The 19,477-nt window shown below is 36.1% G+C and overlaps 1 protein-coding gene across 1 annotated transcript in view; it reads left to right on the top strand.

Annotated features, from left to right (window-relative positions):
- Nucleotides 1-19,477, top strand: part of CACNA1D (calcium voltage-gated channel subunit alpha1 D) — a 764,995-nt gene that overhangs the window by 552,826 nt on the left and 192,692 nt on the right. Inside the window, 4 exon segments of the mRNA XM_053689359.1 lie at nucleotides 1,160-1,361; nucleotides 3,847-4,005; nucleotides 8,973-9,083; nucleotides 18,817-18,900. Of these exon segments, the coding sequence (XP_053545334.1) occupies nucleotides 1,160-1,361; nucleotides 3,847-4,005; nucleotides 8,973-9,083; nucleotides 18,817-18,900 (556 nt within the window).

Below are 19,477 nucleotides of genomic sequence, written 5' to 3'. Positions count from 1 at the left end.
TCGCGCTCTAAAATTCTATTTAGATGCTACAAAGGATTTTAGACAAACATCTTCCTTGTTTGTTGTTTATTCTGGTAAAAGGAGAGGTCAAAAAGCAACTTCTACCTCTCTCTCTTTTTGGATTAAATGCATCATCAGATTGGCTTATGAGACTGCCGGACGGCAGCCTCCTGAAAGAATCACAGCTCATTCCACTAGGGCTGTGGCTTCCACATGGGCCTTCAAGAACGAGGCTTCTGTTGATCAGATATGTCGGGCAGCGACTTGGTCTTCACTGCACACTTTTACCAAATTTTACAAGTTTGATACTTTTGCTTCTTCTGAGGCTATTTTTGGGAGAAAGGTTTTGCAAGCCGTGGTGCCTTCCATTTAGGTGACCTGATTTGCTCCCTCCCTTCATCCGTGTCCTAAAGCTTTGGTATTGGTTCCCACAAGTAAGGATGACGCCGTGGACCGGACACACCTATGTTGGAGAAAACAGAATTTATGTTTACCTGATAAATTACTTTCTCCAACGGTGTGTCCGGTCCACGGCCCGCCCTGGTTTTTTAATCAGGTCTGATAATTTATTTTCTTTAACTACAGTCACCACGGTATCATATGGTTTCTCCTATGCAAATATTCCTCCTTTACGTCGGTCGAATGACTGGGGTAGGCGGAGCCTAGGAGGGATCATGTGACCAGCTTTGCTGGGCTCTTTGCCATTTCCTGTTGGGGAAGAGAATATCCCACAAGTAAGGATGACGCCGTGGACCGGACACACCGTTGGAGAAAGTAATTTATCAGGTAAACATAAATTCTGTTTTTATCAAATTTGTTTCATTCCCATGGTATTTTTGTTGAAGAGATACCTGGGTAGGCGTCTGAAGCATATGGATAACATTGTTGCACAACTGCTTGTATATAGTGTCCCTAGACACATGCACACTTCTGAGCTTACATCCCTGCTTATAAAAAACATACAAAAAAGAGAACAAGGAAAATCTCATACTTTAGAAAGTTATTAAAAATTGTATCTGAATCAAATTCCAAACCTTTTCCAGTCCCAAGCAGTTTGGATAAAGGGTTTTGTAGCTATATTGCATTTTAATAAGTCCCATTTACTGTTGTATGTGTATTAACAAGATATTATGTATTATCATTCTGTGCTTTCGTTTAGACTTCTCTATAAAGCCATTGACTCAAATGGTGAAAATGTTGGACCCATATACAACAATCGAGTGGAGATCTCCATTTTCTTCATAATCTACATCATCATCATCGCCTTCTTCATGATGAACATCTTTGTTGGTTTTGTGATTGTTACGTTCCAAGAACAGGGTGAAAAAGAGTATAAGAACTGCGAGCTGGACAAAAACCAGGTCACAATATTTTCAGCTTTTAAACAAATAGAAGTTAGCAAATTCACCAGTAGAGGGCATCATAAATCCATATTATTGTATATGCAGATTAAGCTAACAGCATTTAAGCACTTGATAACGGTTTCATCTTCAACTACTAAGAAACACAACAGAACATTGGTTTAAAAATGCTGGTCATTTTGCTCAATTTAAAGGGACATTAAAGTCAATTTTATATATGTGTCAGAACATATTGACATAAAGGGACAGTCTACTCCAGAACTTTTATTGTTTAAAAAGATAGATAATCCCTTTATTAACCATTCCCCAGTTTTGCATAACCAACACTGTTCTATCAATACAGTTTTTACCTCTGTAATTACCTTGTATCTAAGCCTCTGCAAACTGCCTCTTATCTCAGTTCTTTTGACAGACTTGCATTTTAGTCAATAAGTGCTGATTTATAAATACTCCACAGCAGTGAGCACAAGGGCATAGAAATTTGCATATAAGCCTAGCTAGGTTTAGCTTTCAAATACCAAGAGAACAAAGCAAATTTGATAATAAAAGTAAATTGGAAAGTTGTTTAAAATTGCATGCCCTATCTGAATCATGAAAGTGTAATTTTGACTAGACTGTCCCTTTAACTTTCACTGCCTTGCCAAAGATCTCCCTACAATATATATATGTATTAAATGTACAAATGTCATTTTGCCTCTTGACTGTTTCTGTGGGGAATAATAGACAGATATAAACAAGCTCCTGCACATCTCAGCCAATCACTGGGCAGTTTGTAGGAGACTTAGAGTTCTGAACTCTGCAGAATACTCTCCAGCCTGCCTTAGCAGTGAAAAAACGACTTCCCCCCCCCCCCCCCCAGGAAAAGCTGACAACATTTTTAAAGTGCATAGCAATGATTATTTACTAAACATAATTAAACATTTAGAGACAGATTTTGAGTGGCGTGCTAACAGTTACGGTCAAGCGAAAAGGGGTTTATAACGGGTGTTTGCGTGCATCAGCTGTAGCGCTTCGTATTACAAGTTAAAAGTAAATATGAACGTATGAGCGCAATTGCGATTTCATCTAGAATGACTACCGCATCCTCAGAGCTCTGTTTAACTGTTTCGCAAAGCCAAAAAGTGTCACAAAACGCATCAAAATTAGATTACATTACAAAGTACAGTTACACTCATAACACTGTCTAATACAAATTATTTTTTAAAAAAAATATTGCACAAAAAAAGTTATAAGGGCTCAAAGATATGAAGTATCAGATGTTAGAAAAAAAAAGGCTGCAAAGGGTTTTAGCATTGAGATACACACATTTACATGTCTAAATATGCATATGTAAATATGTATGTATGTACATATATATGTGTGTGTGTGCATATGTATTTATGTATTTATATGTGTATAATTGTAATTATAGAAATATATATATATATATATATACATATAAACATACATACATATGTACAGACATATATAAGTGCATTGGAGCCCTTTACAGTCAAGTAGATAAAAACATGTAAAAGCATATTTATGCATATTCATATTTAAAAAGTGTTATACTGTGTATTTAATGTAAATATTTTACATTCCAATGTTCTACACATAGCAGAATATGCTCTATGTATTTATTATTAGATATTCCTATATATATATATATATATATATATATATATATATAAAATCATTTATATAAATATATAGGTATAGATATTTATTGTACCAAAATACCATCAGATATATGTAGAAATACGTATTTATGAATAAATAGAACATATTCTGCTATGTGAAGAACATTGGAATGTGAAATCTTAATATTTTCATGTCGGGTTAGTGCACTTGAGAATATGTGACCGGGTTTGCGTGCAATTAAAGGGACATGCAACCCAAGTTTTTTCTTTCATGATTTAGAAATTGCATGCAATTTTAAACAACTTTCTAATTTACTTCTATGATCTATTTTGCTCCATTCTCTTGATATCCTTTGCTGAAACGCATATCTAAATATGCTTAGTAGTTTCTGATTGGTGACTGCACATAGATGCCTCATGTGATTGGCTCACCCATGTGCATTGTTATTTCTTCAGCAAAGGATATCTAAGGAATGAAGCAAATTAGATAATTGAAGTAAATAAGAATGTTGTTTAAAATTGTATTCTCTACCTGAATCATGAAAGAAACATTTTGGGTTTAGTGTCCCTTTAAGGTGTTAGGTTTTCTTGTCTCTTATTTTGCTCTATTGACTTCTATAGGGGAATATAATAACGCAATTGTAATTTACAAAGTTCAGCTTTTTGCGTCCCTTTATAGACTTGCATTGTGCTCATTAAAATGACTGAATTATTAATGTGCCACTAGCATAAAACAAAGTCTCATAAGTAGGTCTGCTGTTGTTCTTTGGGGAAATTTTATTTTAAAAGTAATGTTACTGTTTATGACTATGAGAACATTTTCATATATCTAAATCTGAATCCTACGATTCTGTGTCTTACAGCGTCAGTGTGTAGAATATGCATTGAAAGCGCGTCCTTTACGAAGATATATCCCCAAAAACCCATATCAGTATAAATTCTGGTATGTGGTCAACTCCACGGGGTTTGAATACATCATGTTTGTCCTTATCATGCTGAATACACTGTGCTTAGCCATGCAGGTGGGTAACATTTAATAGCTTTATGAAACGGAGTGAATGCATTTCAGTATTGCTGTTTCACTGTGTGTACAGAGCATATGCACATATGCCTTATTCAAACTCTGAGAACATATAGTGTGTCAGATGATTCAGTTTGTTTGATCGCTGACAAATACATGCTGTCTGAAGAGGGATGGTAGGGTGTAGAATTATGCCGTAGTTAGTTGTCAACAGACCTTCTTTGTCTAGGGTTTATTAGAGTAATGGACAAGCCTGCTTCTACTGTAAAGTGAAAGGTTTGTTTCAGTGAGACAGCAAGGCAGGCAGTTTCACAGGGTTACAAGCAGATAACTGTACAACATGGTGGTGTTAATGGAGTGTAACTCAGAGAAATAGAACAGGATTATATAGGAAGAATAGGTTTATTCACACACGGCTAGATTTAGAGTTTTGTCGGTAACGACCCGCGTAGCTAACCGCTGGCTTTTTTCTGGCCGCACTTTTTAAATAACTCTGGTATTGAGAGTCCACACAAATGGCTGCGTTAGGCTCCAAAAAAGGAGCGTAGAGCATATTTAACGCAACTTCAACTCTCGATACCAGAGTTGCTTACGGACGCGGCCAGCCTCAAAAACGTGCTCGTGCACGATTCCCCCATAGAAATCAATGGGGCTGTTTGAGCTGAAAAAAAACCTAACACCTGCAAAAAAGCCGCGTTCAGCTCCTAACGCAGCCCCATTGTTTGCTATGGGGAAACACTTCCTACGTCTGCACCTAACACTCTAACATGTACCCCGAGTCTAAACACCCCTAACCTTACACTTATTAACCCCTAATCTGCCGCCCCCGCTATCGCTGACCCCTGCATATTATTATTAACCCCTAATCTGCCGCTACGTAAACCGCCGCTACTTACATTATCCCTATGTACCCCTAATCTGCTGCCCTAACATCGCCGACCCCTATATTATATTTATTAACCCCTAATCTGCCCCCCACAATGTCGCCTCCACCTGCCTACACTTATTAACCCCTAATCTGCCGAGCGGACCGCACCGATATTATAATAAAGTTATTAACCCCTAATCCGCCTCACTAACCCTATAATAAATAGTATTAACCCCTAATCTGCCCTCCCTAACATCGCCGACACCTAACTTCAAACATTAACCCCTAATCTGCCGACTGGAGCTCACCGCTATTCTAATAAATGTATTAACCCCTAAAGCTAAGTTTAACCCTAACACTAACACCCCCCCTAAGTTAAATATAATTTAAATCTAACAAAATTAATTAACTCTTATTAAATAAATTATTCCTATTTAAAGCTAAATACTTACCTGTAAAATAAATCCTAATATAGCTACAATATAAATTATAATTATATTATAGCTATTTTAGGATTTATATTTATTTTACAGGTAACTTTGTATTTATTTTAACCAGGTACAATAGCTATTAAATAGTTAAGAACTATTTAATAGCTAAAATAGTTAAAATAATTACAAAATTACCTGTAAAATAAATCCTAACCTAAGTTACAATTAAACCTAACACTACACTATCAATAAATTAATTAAATAAAATACCAACAATTAGCTACAATTAAACCTAACACTACACTATCAATAAATTATTTAAATACAATATCTACAAATAAATACAATGAAATAAACTAACTAAAGTTCAAAAAATAAAAAAGAACTAAGTTACAAAAACTAAAAAAATATTTACAAACATTAGAAAAATATTACAACAATTGTAAACTAATTACACCTACTCTAAGCCCCCTAATAAAATAACAAAGCCCCCCAAAATAAAAAAATGCCCTACCCTATTCTAAATTAAAAAAGTTCAAAGCTCTTTTACCTTACCAGCCCTGAACAGGGCCCTTTGCGGGGCATGCCCCAAAGAATTCAGCTCTTTTGCCTGTAAAAAAAAACATACAATACCCCCCCCCAACATTACAACCCACCACCCACATACCCCTAATCTAACCCAAACCCCCCTTAAATAAACCTAACACTAAGCCCCTGAAGATCTTCCTACCTTATCTTCACCCTGCCAGGTTCACCGATCCGTCCTCGGAAGTCTTGATCCAAGCCTAGGAAGTGTTGATCCAAGCCCAAGCGGGGTGCTGAAGAGTGACGTCCATCCTCGGGTTGAAGTTTGGATCCAAGCGGCGACTGAAGAAATCCATCCTCGGGCTGAAGTCGGAAGTCCATCATCTGGATGAAGTCTTCTATCAAGCCGCATCTTCAATCTTCTTTCTTCTGGAGCGGAGCGGAACCATCTTCTTCCAAGCCGACGCGGAACATCCTCTTCAACCGACGACTAGACGACGAATGACGGTTCCTTTAAATGATGTCATCCAAGATGGCGTCCCTCGAATTCCGATTGGCTGATAGGATTCTATCAGCCAATCGGAATTAAGGTAGGAATATTCTGATCAGAATCAAGTTCAATCCGATTGGCTGATCCAATCAGCCAATCAGATTGAGCTTGCATTCTATTGGCTGTTCCGATCAATCCGTTTCATTGTAGTTATTTGTAGATATTTTATTTAAATAATTTATTGATAGTGTAGTGTTAGGTTTAATTGTAGATAATTGTAGGTATTGTATTTAATTAATTTATTGATAGTGTAGTGTTAGGTTTAAGTGTAGATAATTGTAGGTAGTTTATTTAATTAATTTATTGATAGTGTAGTGTTAGGTTTAATTGTAACTTAGGTTAGGATTTATTTTACAGGTAATTTTGTAATTATTTTAACTATTTTAGCTATTAAATAGTTCTTAACTATTTAATAGCTATTGTACCTGGTTAAAATAAATACAAAGTTGCCTGTAAAATAAATATTAATCCTAAAATAGCTATAATATAATTATAATTTATGTTGTAGCTATATTAGGGTTTATTTTACAAGTATTTAGCTTTAAATAGGAATAATTTATTTAATAAGAGTTAATTTATTTTGTTAGAATAAAATTATATTTAATTTAGGGGGGTGTTAGGGTTAGGGTTAAAATTAGCTTTAGGGGTTAAAAAAATTATTAGAGTAGCAGTGAGCTTGGATCGGCAGATTAGGGGTTAATACTTGAAGTTGGGTGTCGGCGATGTTAGGGAGGGCAGATTAGGGGTTAATACTATTTATTATAGGGTTATTGAGGCAGGAGTGAGGCGGATTAGGGGTTAATAACTTTATTATAGTAGCGGTGAGATCCGCTCGGCAGATTAGGGGTTAATAAGTGTAGGCAAGTGGAGGCGACGTTGAGGGGGGCAGGTTAGGGGTTAATAAATATAATATAGGGGTCGGCGGTGTTAGGGGCAGCAGATTAGGGGTACATAGCTATAATGTAGCTGGCGGCGGCGTGCGGACGGCAGATTAGGGGTTAATAAGTGTAGGTAGCTGGCGGCGACGTTGTGGGGGGCAGGTTAGGGTTTAATAAATATAATATAGGGGTCGGCGGTGTTAGTGGCAGCAGATTAGGGGTACATAAGGATAACGTAGGTGGCGGTCGGCAGATTAGGGGTTAAAAAAATATTTAATCGAGTGTCGGCGATGTGGGGGGGGGCTCGGTTTAGGGGTACATAGGTAGTTTATGGGTGTTAGTGTACTTTAGAGCACAGTAGTTAAGAGCTTTATGAATTGGCGTTAGCCCAGAAAGCTCTTAACTACTGACTTTTTTCTGCGGCTGGAGTTTTGTCGTTAGAATTCTAACGCTCACTTCAGCCACGACTCTAAATACCGGAGTTAGAAAGATCCCATTGAAAAGATAGGATACGCAATTGACGTAAGGGGATCTGCGGTATGGAAAAGTCGCGGCTGAAAAGTGAGCGTTAGACCCTTTCCTGACTGACTCCAAATACCGGCGGTAGCCTAAAACCAGCGTTAGGAGCCTCTAACGCTGGTTTTCACGGCTACCGCCAAACTCCAAATCTAGGCCACAGATTTGTATCATGCACAAATGTCCAGAAAAGAAAGAGACTAATATTGGCTGTGTGTTTAATAGACACCATACAATTCATGAACAAATAGGAACATATTCCAGGGTTTGGCAGATCTATCTCTGTAATCCACAGTTTCTTATTTATAGTTTGTAACAAAACATAATAGATGTTCATGTGTTTGTAAATAGTAGCCACTGTTTTCTGGCACACAGCAAATACTAAAAAATGTCTGGTTAGCTGTGTTCACCCCCAACCTTCAATTCCACTGCAACTGCAAAATTATTGGAAATGCATATAACATACTATCACATAGAATTGTGGCCCAATTACCCTGAGCAGGTTTAGTGTTTGGAAGAGGTTGCATGGGGCATATGTACATATCATCTGTGCACAGTAAAATACATTACTGAAACACTATTTTACTAGAATTTTTTCTTCTAATAGTTCCATAGTACAAAAATGTTTCTATTCAAAACTGAAATACATTAATGAACATTCCAGTTATGGGTTTTATGTCACTTTAATATAAATATATAGGATGGACTTAGCATCATTATGAATAGAAAGGTCACTTCATTGAGACACATTTTTTTAATTCTGCTATACTGTGGAACTGTATGTAACGTATGGAGAGATCTGTCATCTTTAGTACACAGGTTTAGCCCCAAAAAGGACACAGTGGTTTAAATTCTAAATATATGTTTCTTCCAAATTTTGAATTATCAGGCATCATGGAAAAAAATACAAATTTATACCCTTCATTTATTTGTTACATTTACATAAAATAAAAAAGAACACAATAAAAAGGTGGTAATTATTAACTTGCAACATAGCATATTATTTATCTACCTTTTAGTATGAAATTGCTAGTACAAAATTTCTTTTGTGTTTTATTTGTATTTAAATATCCACGTATGTTGTCTATTTTGCAAACCACTGATAGCTTGCTGCTAAATAAACAAAAAAGAAAATATATACAAATCTATACAAGCTAATCAGCCAAGAAAACACCAATATTTATTTTTCTTTATCTTCAGCACTATGGGCAGTCCAAAATATTTAATGATGTGATGGACGTCATGAATATGGTTTTTACTGCCGTGTTCACTGTAGAAATGGTTTTGAAACTTATAGCTTTCAAGCCGAAGGTAAGCCATTATATATTTTGAGTTTAATGTATATTAATGCCCACGACGTTTATTTATTAGAACCTATACTGCATCAATATATGATATAAATCTACTTGTTTTGTACCACAATGCATCCTGCCTGGCAGACTACAGGCCTGCCCCCTTGGATCTTTTTCAAATATTCCTAAAGCTGATATCCAATCAAAAGCTATTAATAACCTGCTGCCACATCCGCTGTTGCTTGACTAAGTGCAGATTAAAATGCTTCTGGTTACATTACCGTTTGTACAAGTGAAAGCAGATTTGTACAATATCCAGTATGTCCTTATTTGCCCTATATAAGGGTGGATGAAAAGTGTAACTAGCTTCTGGTCACATGACAATTTGTAAAAGTTGAAGCCCATTTGTGCAATATGTATCCTTATTTCCCCACTATAAGGGTGTATATAAACATAACTGGCCATGAAAATTTTATTGGATGATAGGGTTTTAATTTATCTCTGATATGCGGATTGAGAAGAGGAATTGCATACAGAACTTGTGTCCCCTTTTTTCGGACAACAGCTATAAATAACTGGTTTTGCTGCATTCTTTGCGTTTGCTTGAAACCAAAATTGAGAGTCACTTTAAAAAAATATTAGAATAAATGCAAGCGAAACAAAAACGTAGTTGATTCATTCATATGATCAAAACCATTATTCTAAAGGTGGGAAATATTTTTCTTCCATCAGGAAAGTCCTCTTTTTTTTTTTTTTTTGCATGTGGGAAAAGGTTTCCAATTTACAGTTTTGCACTATTAAATAAGGATCCACCAATGTCCTCCTCTGTGTTAGCCAGTAAATCTCTAAGCTTAACTTTTGATCTTGACCTCACAAAAATACAATAAAACATTGTTGCACTGCTGCTGGCTTGTAGCAGTAGCACTAGCCTAAGCTGCTGTCCAGTTGCTCTTCTGCTGCTCTAAATTAATTCACCAAAGTAAAAAAGGGATTAATAAATTTCTGTTAACAAATGTATGCTGTTATCAAAATTCAGCTGATCTGAATGACCCAATGAACGAATAATGGTTGAAACAATTTGTCTATAACTATATTTTTTTTTCTCTGGGCGCATGTCTCTACTCCTTAATATGATATGGGGTAGGTGTTGTTCTAGACCTTTAAAATAGGGGGTGCTTACAAACCCACAGAATTACATGCCAAGGAGGGGCAGGGTCGTTTTTTTAATAGCTCTCATTAAAGCTTTTTCTTATTTAAATCCTTTTTTTACCTCTCTTTGTATTTGGTAGAGCAAAGGACATATAAAAAGTGTCTGCCTTGCACATTTATGACTATTGACATGTTTGGAAATCAGGGTGGAATGACAATGATTGAGCGTGTTAGCAACCCCTTCAGTACCCACCTAGAACAGATACTGCTTGAGGGCATTATTTCACCTTCGTTTGTGTGTCTATGACCTCCTTATCAGTAATATTGGGTATGGATCCTGTTTTGTTTTGACACCTGGGTGAGGTAACATAGCATGGCCCTCTGAGCATTTGCTATTTGCCCACAACCTATAATCCAGTCTGCCTGTAATGTTTTATTCAGTATTTTTCACACTCCATGATTGATGTTCGATATAGTGCACATATGGAATTAACTACTAAACCAAAGCCAATGCCAAGGAATCCCTGCTAAATCTGTAACATCTTCAGATTATGCATGTTTATAGGGGTCCACTAAATGCCATGACCCTAAGATTAATTGTTTGTTTGCTTAATTGAGCTCTCAGCTGATGTACTAAGTGCAGAAAGGTTTGGAACCTCTAACAAACAATTTCATTTTGACAGCATAAAAAAATCCAAGTGGGCTCTATCCTATAGCACTGAAAGCGGATGGCATTATGGAGAACATTTCATTTAATCATTTACATTTGTTTTAATGTAATGTTGTAATGTGAATCGTCTTGAAAAAAAAAACATTGTTTGGTGTTTTGAAGTTAAAAAGAATAATTTTAAAATAGTTTTTAGTATTTAAGATTTTATGATAAACTATTATAAAATGTTAAGATATTTTTAAATTTACTAAAGTTTAGTTAAAGGAATGAGTCTATTAATGCAAAGCCCTTATTGCAGAAACATTATTAACACTAAAGTTCACGACTTTAAAGCGATATAAAACCCAGTTTTTTTCTTTTGAGATTCAGACAAAGCATACAATTTTAAACAACTATCTAATTTACTTTGTTGAGTTCTCTAGGTATCCTTTGTTAAACAGTCACCCTAGCTGAGCTCAGGAGCATGCATATATCTTTAGCTATCTGGCCGCAGTATTTGCAACAATGTTTATAGCAATGGTATACGTAATTACAAACACTGCTCCCGTATCATGCTACAGGCGCTCTATGACAGCAGAATGTGCAACTATGAACAACATTGCTATAAATAATTTTGCAAACAGTGTTGCATATTGGCTACGCTCCTGAGCTCACCTAGCTTGACTCTTTAACAAATGACACCAATAGAACTAAACAAAGTTGATAAAAGAAGTCAGTTGGAAAGTTGTTTATAGTTGCATACTCTAGCTGAATCATGAACATTGAATTTTGACTTTAGTGTGAGTTAAAGGGACATAATACTCATATGCTAAATCACTTGAAACTGATGCAGTATAACTGTAAAAAGCTGACAGGAAAATATCACCTGAGCGTCTATGTAAAAAAGGAAGATATTTTACCTCACAATTTCCTCACCTCAGCAGAGTAAGTTCTGTGTAAAAAATTATACTCGGCTGCTCCCAGCTGCAGGTAAAAAAAAAAAAAAAAAAAGAAGAAATGAACAGCAGCCAATCAGCATCAGCAGTGCTGAGGTCATGAACTCTTTTACTGTGATCTCATGAGATTTGACTTAACTCTCATGAGATTTCATAGTAAGCTGAATATGGAAATAATATGAGAGAGCACAAGGCTCATCCCCTAAGCTGTCCCAGGACAGACACACTAAAATGCTGCTTAGAAATCCTTTACAATGGGAGGTGGCTACTGAGGAACTTTTGAGGTAAAATATCTTTCTTTTTTACATAGAGATGTTCAGGAGATATTTTCTAGTCAGCTTTTTACAGCTATACTGCATCACTTTCAAGTGTTTAAACTAGTGTTGCACCGATACCGATACTAGTATCGGTATCGGTACTGATACCAAGTATTTGCATGAGTACTTGTACTCGTGCAAATGCACCGATACTTAAATCGATACCTCCACTTCCTACCCATATGCTATCTTGTGGTGTTTTTTCAAACTGCATGTTCTCATTTCATTTTAAACTGGAGTGGAGACTAAACTAAAAATTGTTTACTACTGTTCTGCCAATACAAATTGCTGTTATTTGTATTATTGTAGGAGAGATCACTGTACCTCGTTCAGACAAACCCCTGAAGTACTAGGCAGTTAATAAACAGATTTCCAGCTCTGGCTAAAATGGCCCAAAAATATCTTTCTGCCCCATGCAGTAGTGTGGAAAGTGAAAGACTGTTCAACTTAGAGTCGAACCTCCATACAAATGTCAGATTGATGTTATATAACATCCCTACAACCCAATTGCATCACCCCTTTAAATTTAATATTTTATTGTAATATTTTTTATTTATAAACATGTTCAGTAAACTTTTTTATTTCATAATGTCTTTTGAATTACAGCCCTTTATAATTATAAAGAAGGAATCTTAAATAATTAGTCTGTATTGTGCTTGGTAAACTGTCACATGACATTAAAAAAAAAAAGTATCGGTAATTGGTATCAGCGAGTATTTGAAAACAAGTATCGGTACTTGTGCTCGGTCATAAAAAAATGGTATCGGTGCAACCCTAGTTTAAACATTTGGGTATTATGGCCCTTTAAGCATTTTACAGGAATTGCATTTTGAACTGAATGTCCCTTTTAGAAGCCTTGAAAGTATCTGATGTACAGACTAAAATACGTTATGATTCAGATGGATCATGTAATTTTAAGATACTTCTAAATTCACTTCTATTTTCTAATGTGCTTTGTTCTCATGATCTCCTTTGTGGAATAAGAATACACACATACCCTACACTTGTGGGAGCTAGCTGATGATTGGTGCCTGCACACATTTGTCTCTTGTGATTGGCTAACTAGATGTGTTCAGATAGCTGCCAGTAATGCAATGCTGTTCCTTCTGCAAAGGATAACAAGAGAATGAAGCAAATTTGATAACAGAAGTAAATTAGAAAGTTGATGTTAGAACATTTTTGGGTTTTCTGTCCCTTTAAAGTTAGCATAGTTATAGTTTATTTGTAATATATCCCTAAGTAAATACATATTCAAATGAAGTTTCCATAAAAGGATTTTGTGCATTTAAATTGTATCCCAGAAGTAAAACATGGTACTTATAATTACATACTGGTGTCTCATGCACTGTGGGAAGCACCATAATGCTCAAAACGTAATTAAAAAATCTACCCATCATATCAGTAACTCATACAGCTGAGCGAGCCTCACTTTAGGAAAACAGCGCAAGACGTCACCTGGTTTTGTTTGTTATTTAAAGCAATAAAGTTTTTATTTGATGCACAATGTCATTATTGATGTTTTTGTCTGTATCCACTAATAATGTTTGCAACTTGTTGCATATTATTACCCTATTGCACCAGATTTGTGTGGCCAAAAAAGAAAGATGGCTAGTAAGTGACAAACATAGGCAACCGTGTGACATTTTTACTAAAGGTGCATGAGAAAGTTGGATTTGCTGTGACTTGTCCATATGTCTTCCCCCATTCCCTATATCAGCATACGTTTATTTATTTATGCGCATCATTCATGCTCTTTTATATTGGTTTGAACAATTTTGATGGGAAATGGTTGAGGAAATTTGCAATGGAAATGTATTCCTAGGTTTACATCTATATAGCACAGCGATAATTTTAGAAAGATGTTTCTGGATGCAGGACTTCATTCTTAATTTAATTTTATTTGACATCATTTAATTAAATTGTTATCCAATTAATTAATTAAAAGTACAAAGTCATTAAACTATATATGGTCTTTGTAAAATAAAATCTTAATAACCTAGGCAGCAATAGTGAATCTATTTAGACCCATGCACATGCTTCTACAGGAAAACAACTTACAGAACTACAAATAAGCACTTTTTTATTGATGTCAGCGTGCATATTATCTTTTATAAAAACTAAAGCCACATTTTTCTTCAACCAGTCAGTTAAAACACAGTCTTTTGTATGCCTGTCTACAAGGCAGAGAGCAAGAGTGAGCAGATGCCCCACTGGCATGGGTTTATATGGAGTATAGGCATTAGAAACCCAATTCAATCTGTTAGACACCAGGGGCAAGATTACATATGTGGCATCGCCCGCAAAAGCCGGTGACACAGGTTTTTACGCGGTTTTGGTATCACAAATACAGCACCGCATATAAATGCGGCGTGTATATTTCACCCGTCGCCCGCTAACATAGAACTGCATCGCAAATCGTTATCACATATTCAACGCAAGGACTTGCGCGGCGAAAATTGAGACATTTTACTCTATTTTCACCTTGCCACACATAGGCAGACACAGCAAGACTTGCACTGAGTATGTGAGCACCATAACCCCCTGAAAATAGTAACTAACACCTAACGCATGCGCAATATCTATCTAACTCCTGAAAATAATGAACACCTAACGCATGCGCAATATCTATCTACCTGTTAACCGTCATCCCCCCACCGCAATAACTAATAAAGTATATTAACCCCTAATCCGCCAACCCCCACATTGCAAAACATCTAGTTAACCTAGTAACCCCTAATCCGCCAAATATATATAACCAATATAACTTAATAAACTATGAACCCCTAATCCGCCATTCACCCATATCGCAAAGTACCTATTAAAACTATTAACCCCCAAACCGCCATCCCCCACAATGCAATAAACTTAATTAACCTATTAACCCCTAATCCGCCATTAACCCACATCGCAACAAACCTGAAAAATCTATTAACCCCTAATCCTCCAAACCCACACAACGCAAATAACTAATTAAATTACGAAGCCCCCTAACCTAACACCCCCTAAACTAACCCCAATTACCTAAATTAAAAAATACTAAGTTAAAAACAATTAAATTAAAAAGCAATTTACATTACATAACATTACTTAAAAATAAAAAAACTCAAGTTAAATTAATCTAAGATTACAAAATATAAAAAATTCTAACATTACATAAAATAATAAACCAAATGATCAAAAATTAAAAAAAATAAACCTAATCCCTATAAAAATAAAAAGCCCCCTCAAAATAAAAACACCCCCTAATCTAATTCTAAACTGCCAATAGCCATTAAAAGGGCCTTTTGTAGGGTATTGCCCTAAGTTAAACAGCTCTTTTACCTTAAAAAATACTAAGTCCCCCCTCTAACAGTAAAACCCCCCACCCACCAAACCCCCAAAATAAAAAAACTTAACACTAAAAAATCCTAAACTACCCATTGCCCCTAAAGGGGCATTTGTATGGGCATTGCCCTTAGAAGGGCATTCAGCTCTTTTACTGCCCTTAAAAGGGCATTCAGCTCTTTTTCAAAGGCCTATCAAAACCCTAATCTAAAAAAACAAACCCCCAAAAAATAAAAAAAAGCCTAAGTCTAACCCCCAGATAGGTACTTATGGTTCCTGAAGTCCAGCGGTGAAGTCTTCTTCCAAGCGGCGATATCTTCTATCTTCTTTCAGGAACAAACCGGCGCGGAGCGCGGAACTGAAGACCGGCAATCGCGGAGCCATGGAGCGTGGAGATCCTCTTCATGCGATCACCGCCGCACACTGAGGATTGAATCCAAGGTACGCGTTTAAATATGGGGTACCTTGAATTCCTATTGGCTGATTTGAGTCTTCAAATTCAAATCAGTCAATAGGATGAGAGCTACTGAAATCTTATTGGTTGATTTGAACAGGTCTTCAGTGCCGCCATCACCGGTCTTCAGTTCCGCGCTCCGCGCCAGCTTGTTCCTGGAAGAAGATAGAAGATATTGCCGCTTGGAAGAAGACTTTACTGCTGGACTTCAGGAACCGTGAGTACCTATCTGGGGGTTAGACTTAGGCTTTTTTTAAATTTATTTTATTTTTATTTATTTTTTAGATTAGGGTTTTAACGGGCCTTTGAAAAAGAGCTTAATGCCCTTTTAAGGGCAATGCCCATACAAATGCCCCTTTAGGGGCAATGGTTAGTTAAGGATTTTTTAGTGTTAGGTTTTTTTATTTTGGGGGTTTGGTGGGTGGGGGGTTTTTGTTAGAGGGGGGACTTAGTATTTTTTTATGTAAAAGAGCTGTTTAACTTAGGGCAATGCCCTACAAAAGGCCCTTTTAAGGGCTATTGGTAGTTTAGCATTAGATTAGGGGGTGTTTTTATTTTGGGGGAGCTTTTTTATTTTCAAAGGGATTAGGTTTAATTTTTTTATTTTTGATAATTTGGTTTATTATTTTATGCAATGTTAGAATTTTTTATTAGATTAATTTAATTTTAGGTTTTTTTTATTTTTAAGTAATGTTATCTTTTTTATTTTAATTGTAACTTAGTATTTTTTAATTTAGGTAATTGGGGTTAATTTAGGGGGTGTTAGGTTAGGGGCTTAGTAATTTAATTAGTTATTTGCGTTGTGTGGGTTTGGCGGTTTAGGGGTTAATAATTTTATTAGGATTATTGCGTTGTGTGGGTTTGGCGTATTAGGGGTTAATACATTTATTAGGTAGTTTGCGATGTTGGGGTTGGTGGATTTAGGGCTCAATACTTTTATTAGGTAGATTGCGATGTGGGTGAATGGCGGATTAGGGGTTAATAGTTTAATTAGGCATATTGCGTTGTGGGGGGTTGTCGGCTTAGGGGTTAATATTTTTATTATTAGTTCCGATGTGGGGGGATTGCGGATATAGGGGTTTTGACGTGTCAGGTTTATTTTTGGGAGGCGGGTTCGACTTTTACGGAAGATTTGACATTTTTTAAATTTTCTTAGGCGCCGGCAGTTTCTAAAGTGCCGTAAGTCACTGGCGACTTCAGAAATTAGTATTTTTGCTTATTTCTGGACGTCGCTAGTTTATCCGACTTACAGCAGTATATGAACTGCCGACGCCGTATATGTTATACCCCGATGTGCGAGGTGAAATTACGGGCGGCGCGGGTTTCAGCAGTTATGCTGAAGCCTGTGCCGTATATATAATCTCGCCCCAGGTTTAGAGTATTAAAGTGAAGGTAAAGTCAAACGCTCTATTATAAACAATTATAGATATCAAGGCAAATAAATATAAGTTTCATTCATCAATATTCCCCAAAATATATATTACCTGAGATATCTTATTTTATTGTCATGTAATCGGCTTTCCGAAAATCAACCCGTACAATGTTTTTTTTTTTATAAAGAACTATCACGTGGTTGAGCCATCCAATTGATTCTTTGGCCGTTAGGCGGCCGTCAAATTTCGTCATCAACAGATGGGTCTATATGCGCATGCGTAACATTTTCTACTTCTCATTTTCCAAGCGCGCGCGTCCTCATTTCGCGCATGCGCAGTATAAACTTTAGGTAGTAGTCATAGTAGGAGCTGCCGAGGAACTTGCTAAGTATTTTCGCATGCGCAGTAGAGAGTGACAACAGGGATTAACGCATGCGCAAAGATCGCTGAGAACAAATGATGCGCATGCGCTGTTATTCCATGCTCGATGTGCACGAGCGTAGTAGACACGTATAGAGCGGGTGGGACCGCTCTATACGTCACAGTATCATAAACCCGGAACTTGAGGATGGGAGGAGAATCTGCACGGAACGGTAACAAAACTATTGTTAGAAAAATACCTAAATAACTAAATATTTGTAAAAAAACAAACCTAGCGACTGGATTGGAGTTATTAAAAGGATCCTAAATACCATTGCGGCTTAACAAAACTTTACCTTCACTTTAAATATGGGAGAGATCTGAAAATTCTGCCTGACTTACTTATAAGAAGAAAATATAATCTTTTAAATGAGGGGTCCTACTAGATAGCACGTGATCAAGTTAGAAATTGTAATTTTTAAAATTAGATTGCAGAAAAAAAGTCCAAAATAAATAATAAAAATACATGACATAGTTTAATTTTTTTTATTTTTACAACACATAATGAATGGAAATTATATATTGAGTTTAATATCCCTTTAAATAATTATTTGGTTGTTAGTGTAATGATGACAAAATCCCAATACAAGGTCTTCTATAAATTGTGATGGTTATGTATTTTTTTTTTACAATTTTGTATGATGTCAGTAATCAGCATATATTTCTAAATAATTATAGTCCAAAAAGTTTTTTTTTTTAAAGAGACATGGTAGTGTACATTTCTCTCCCTTACCTTAATTTTATCATACTGATATTTCAATACTGTAGTGTTCTCTATAGAAAAACTATGTAAACGAGAATCAGTAGCCCATTTAAAAAGGAGTTCCTGCAGCTGCTTGAAATAGAATGAACTCTTATAAACTACTTGTCTGAGTGCATAGTCCCTTTAACCTTTTTCATTCAAAAAATAATGTTTTTAGATTATACTCATGATAGTAAGATTTTGATTACCATGTACCTTAAATTCCTCACTATTTCCCAGTCAATACTTGTTATATTATTTGCTCATATCCCCCTGCCGTGTGCTCTACCTGACAAAGCCTGACTTTCTTTATCCATTCTACCTGAAAGTTTATTTGTCCCCATTTGCCCCCTGCCTGCTCTGCCCAGGGCTATTTTAGTGATGCCTGGAATACCTTTGATTCCCTCATCGTTATTGGCAGCATTGTAGACGTGGTCCTCAGCGAAGCTGACGTGAGTATAACCCATCTCTCCATTGTTTTTTCCTTTTTTGTCACCGGACAAGTCACAGATTCTAATTTGACATTTCTCACACTGCTTCCTGCTTTCAAAAAATGGTTTTCTGGTTGATCTCTGTCCTTTCAAGCCCGCCTTTCATTTTCTGAGCATTCTGTTCACTTGAAAAAGTATATTTTAAATAAGGCCTTATATAAATATGACTCCTTGGCCAAACATATTCCCTCAAAGTATCACTTATTATACTATGTTTAAATTAATGCTGGTATTTGTGCCTTATACCAAAATATGTCATGCGTTTGAGGTAATTTAAAAGTTCTGATGCAGCATTTGTTGTTAATATTTGAAAAGAAAGTTATACGGCCCAGTACAACAATGTGTAATTTTTATTTAATGGTTTCTGGCTTGTGTCATGATTTACTGTGAGATTTCAAAAACACCTTGGTTGGTATTTTCCACAAAAGGAGACCTTTCTTTTAGAAGGGCAGCCACCAGTCATATAGGTAGGGCTATAAAGATTTGTATTTAGTAATAACCTGTTCATAAATTATTCTTTTTCTTCTCTAGATCAGTT

Source organism: Bombina bombina, chromosome 7 (genome assembly GCF_027579735.1).
Source record: "Bombina bombina isolate aBomBom1 chromosome 7, aBomBom1.pri, whole genome shotgun sequence".
Taxonomy (NCBI): Eukaryota; Metazoa; Chordata; class Amphibia; order Anura; family Bombinatoridae; genus Bombina; species Bombina bombina.
Note: the sequence above shows the minus strand (reverse complement) of the source record. Positions and strands in the feature narration are given on the sequence as shown.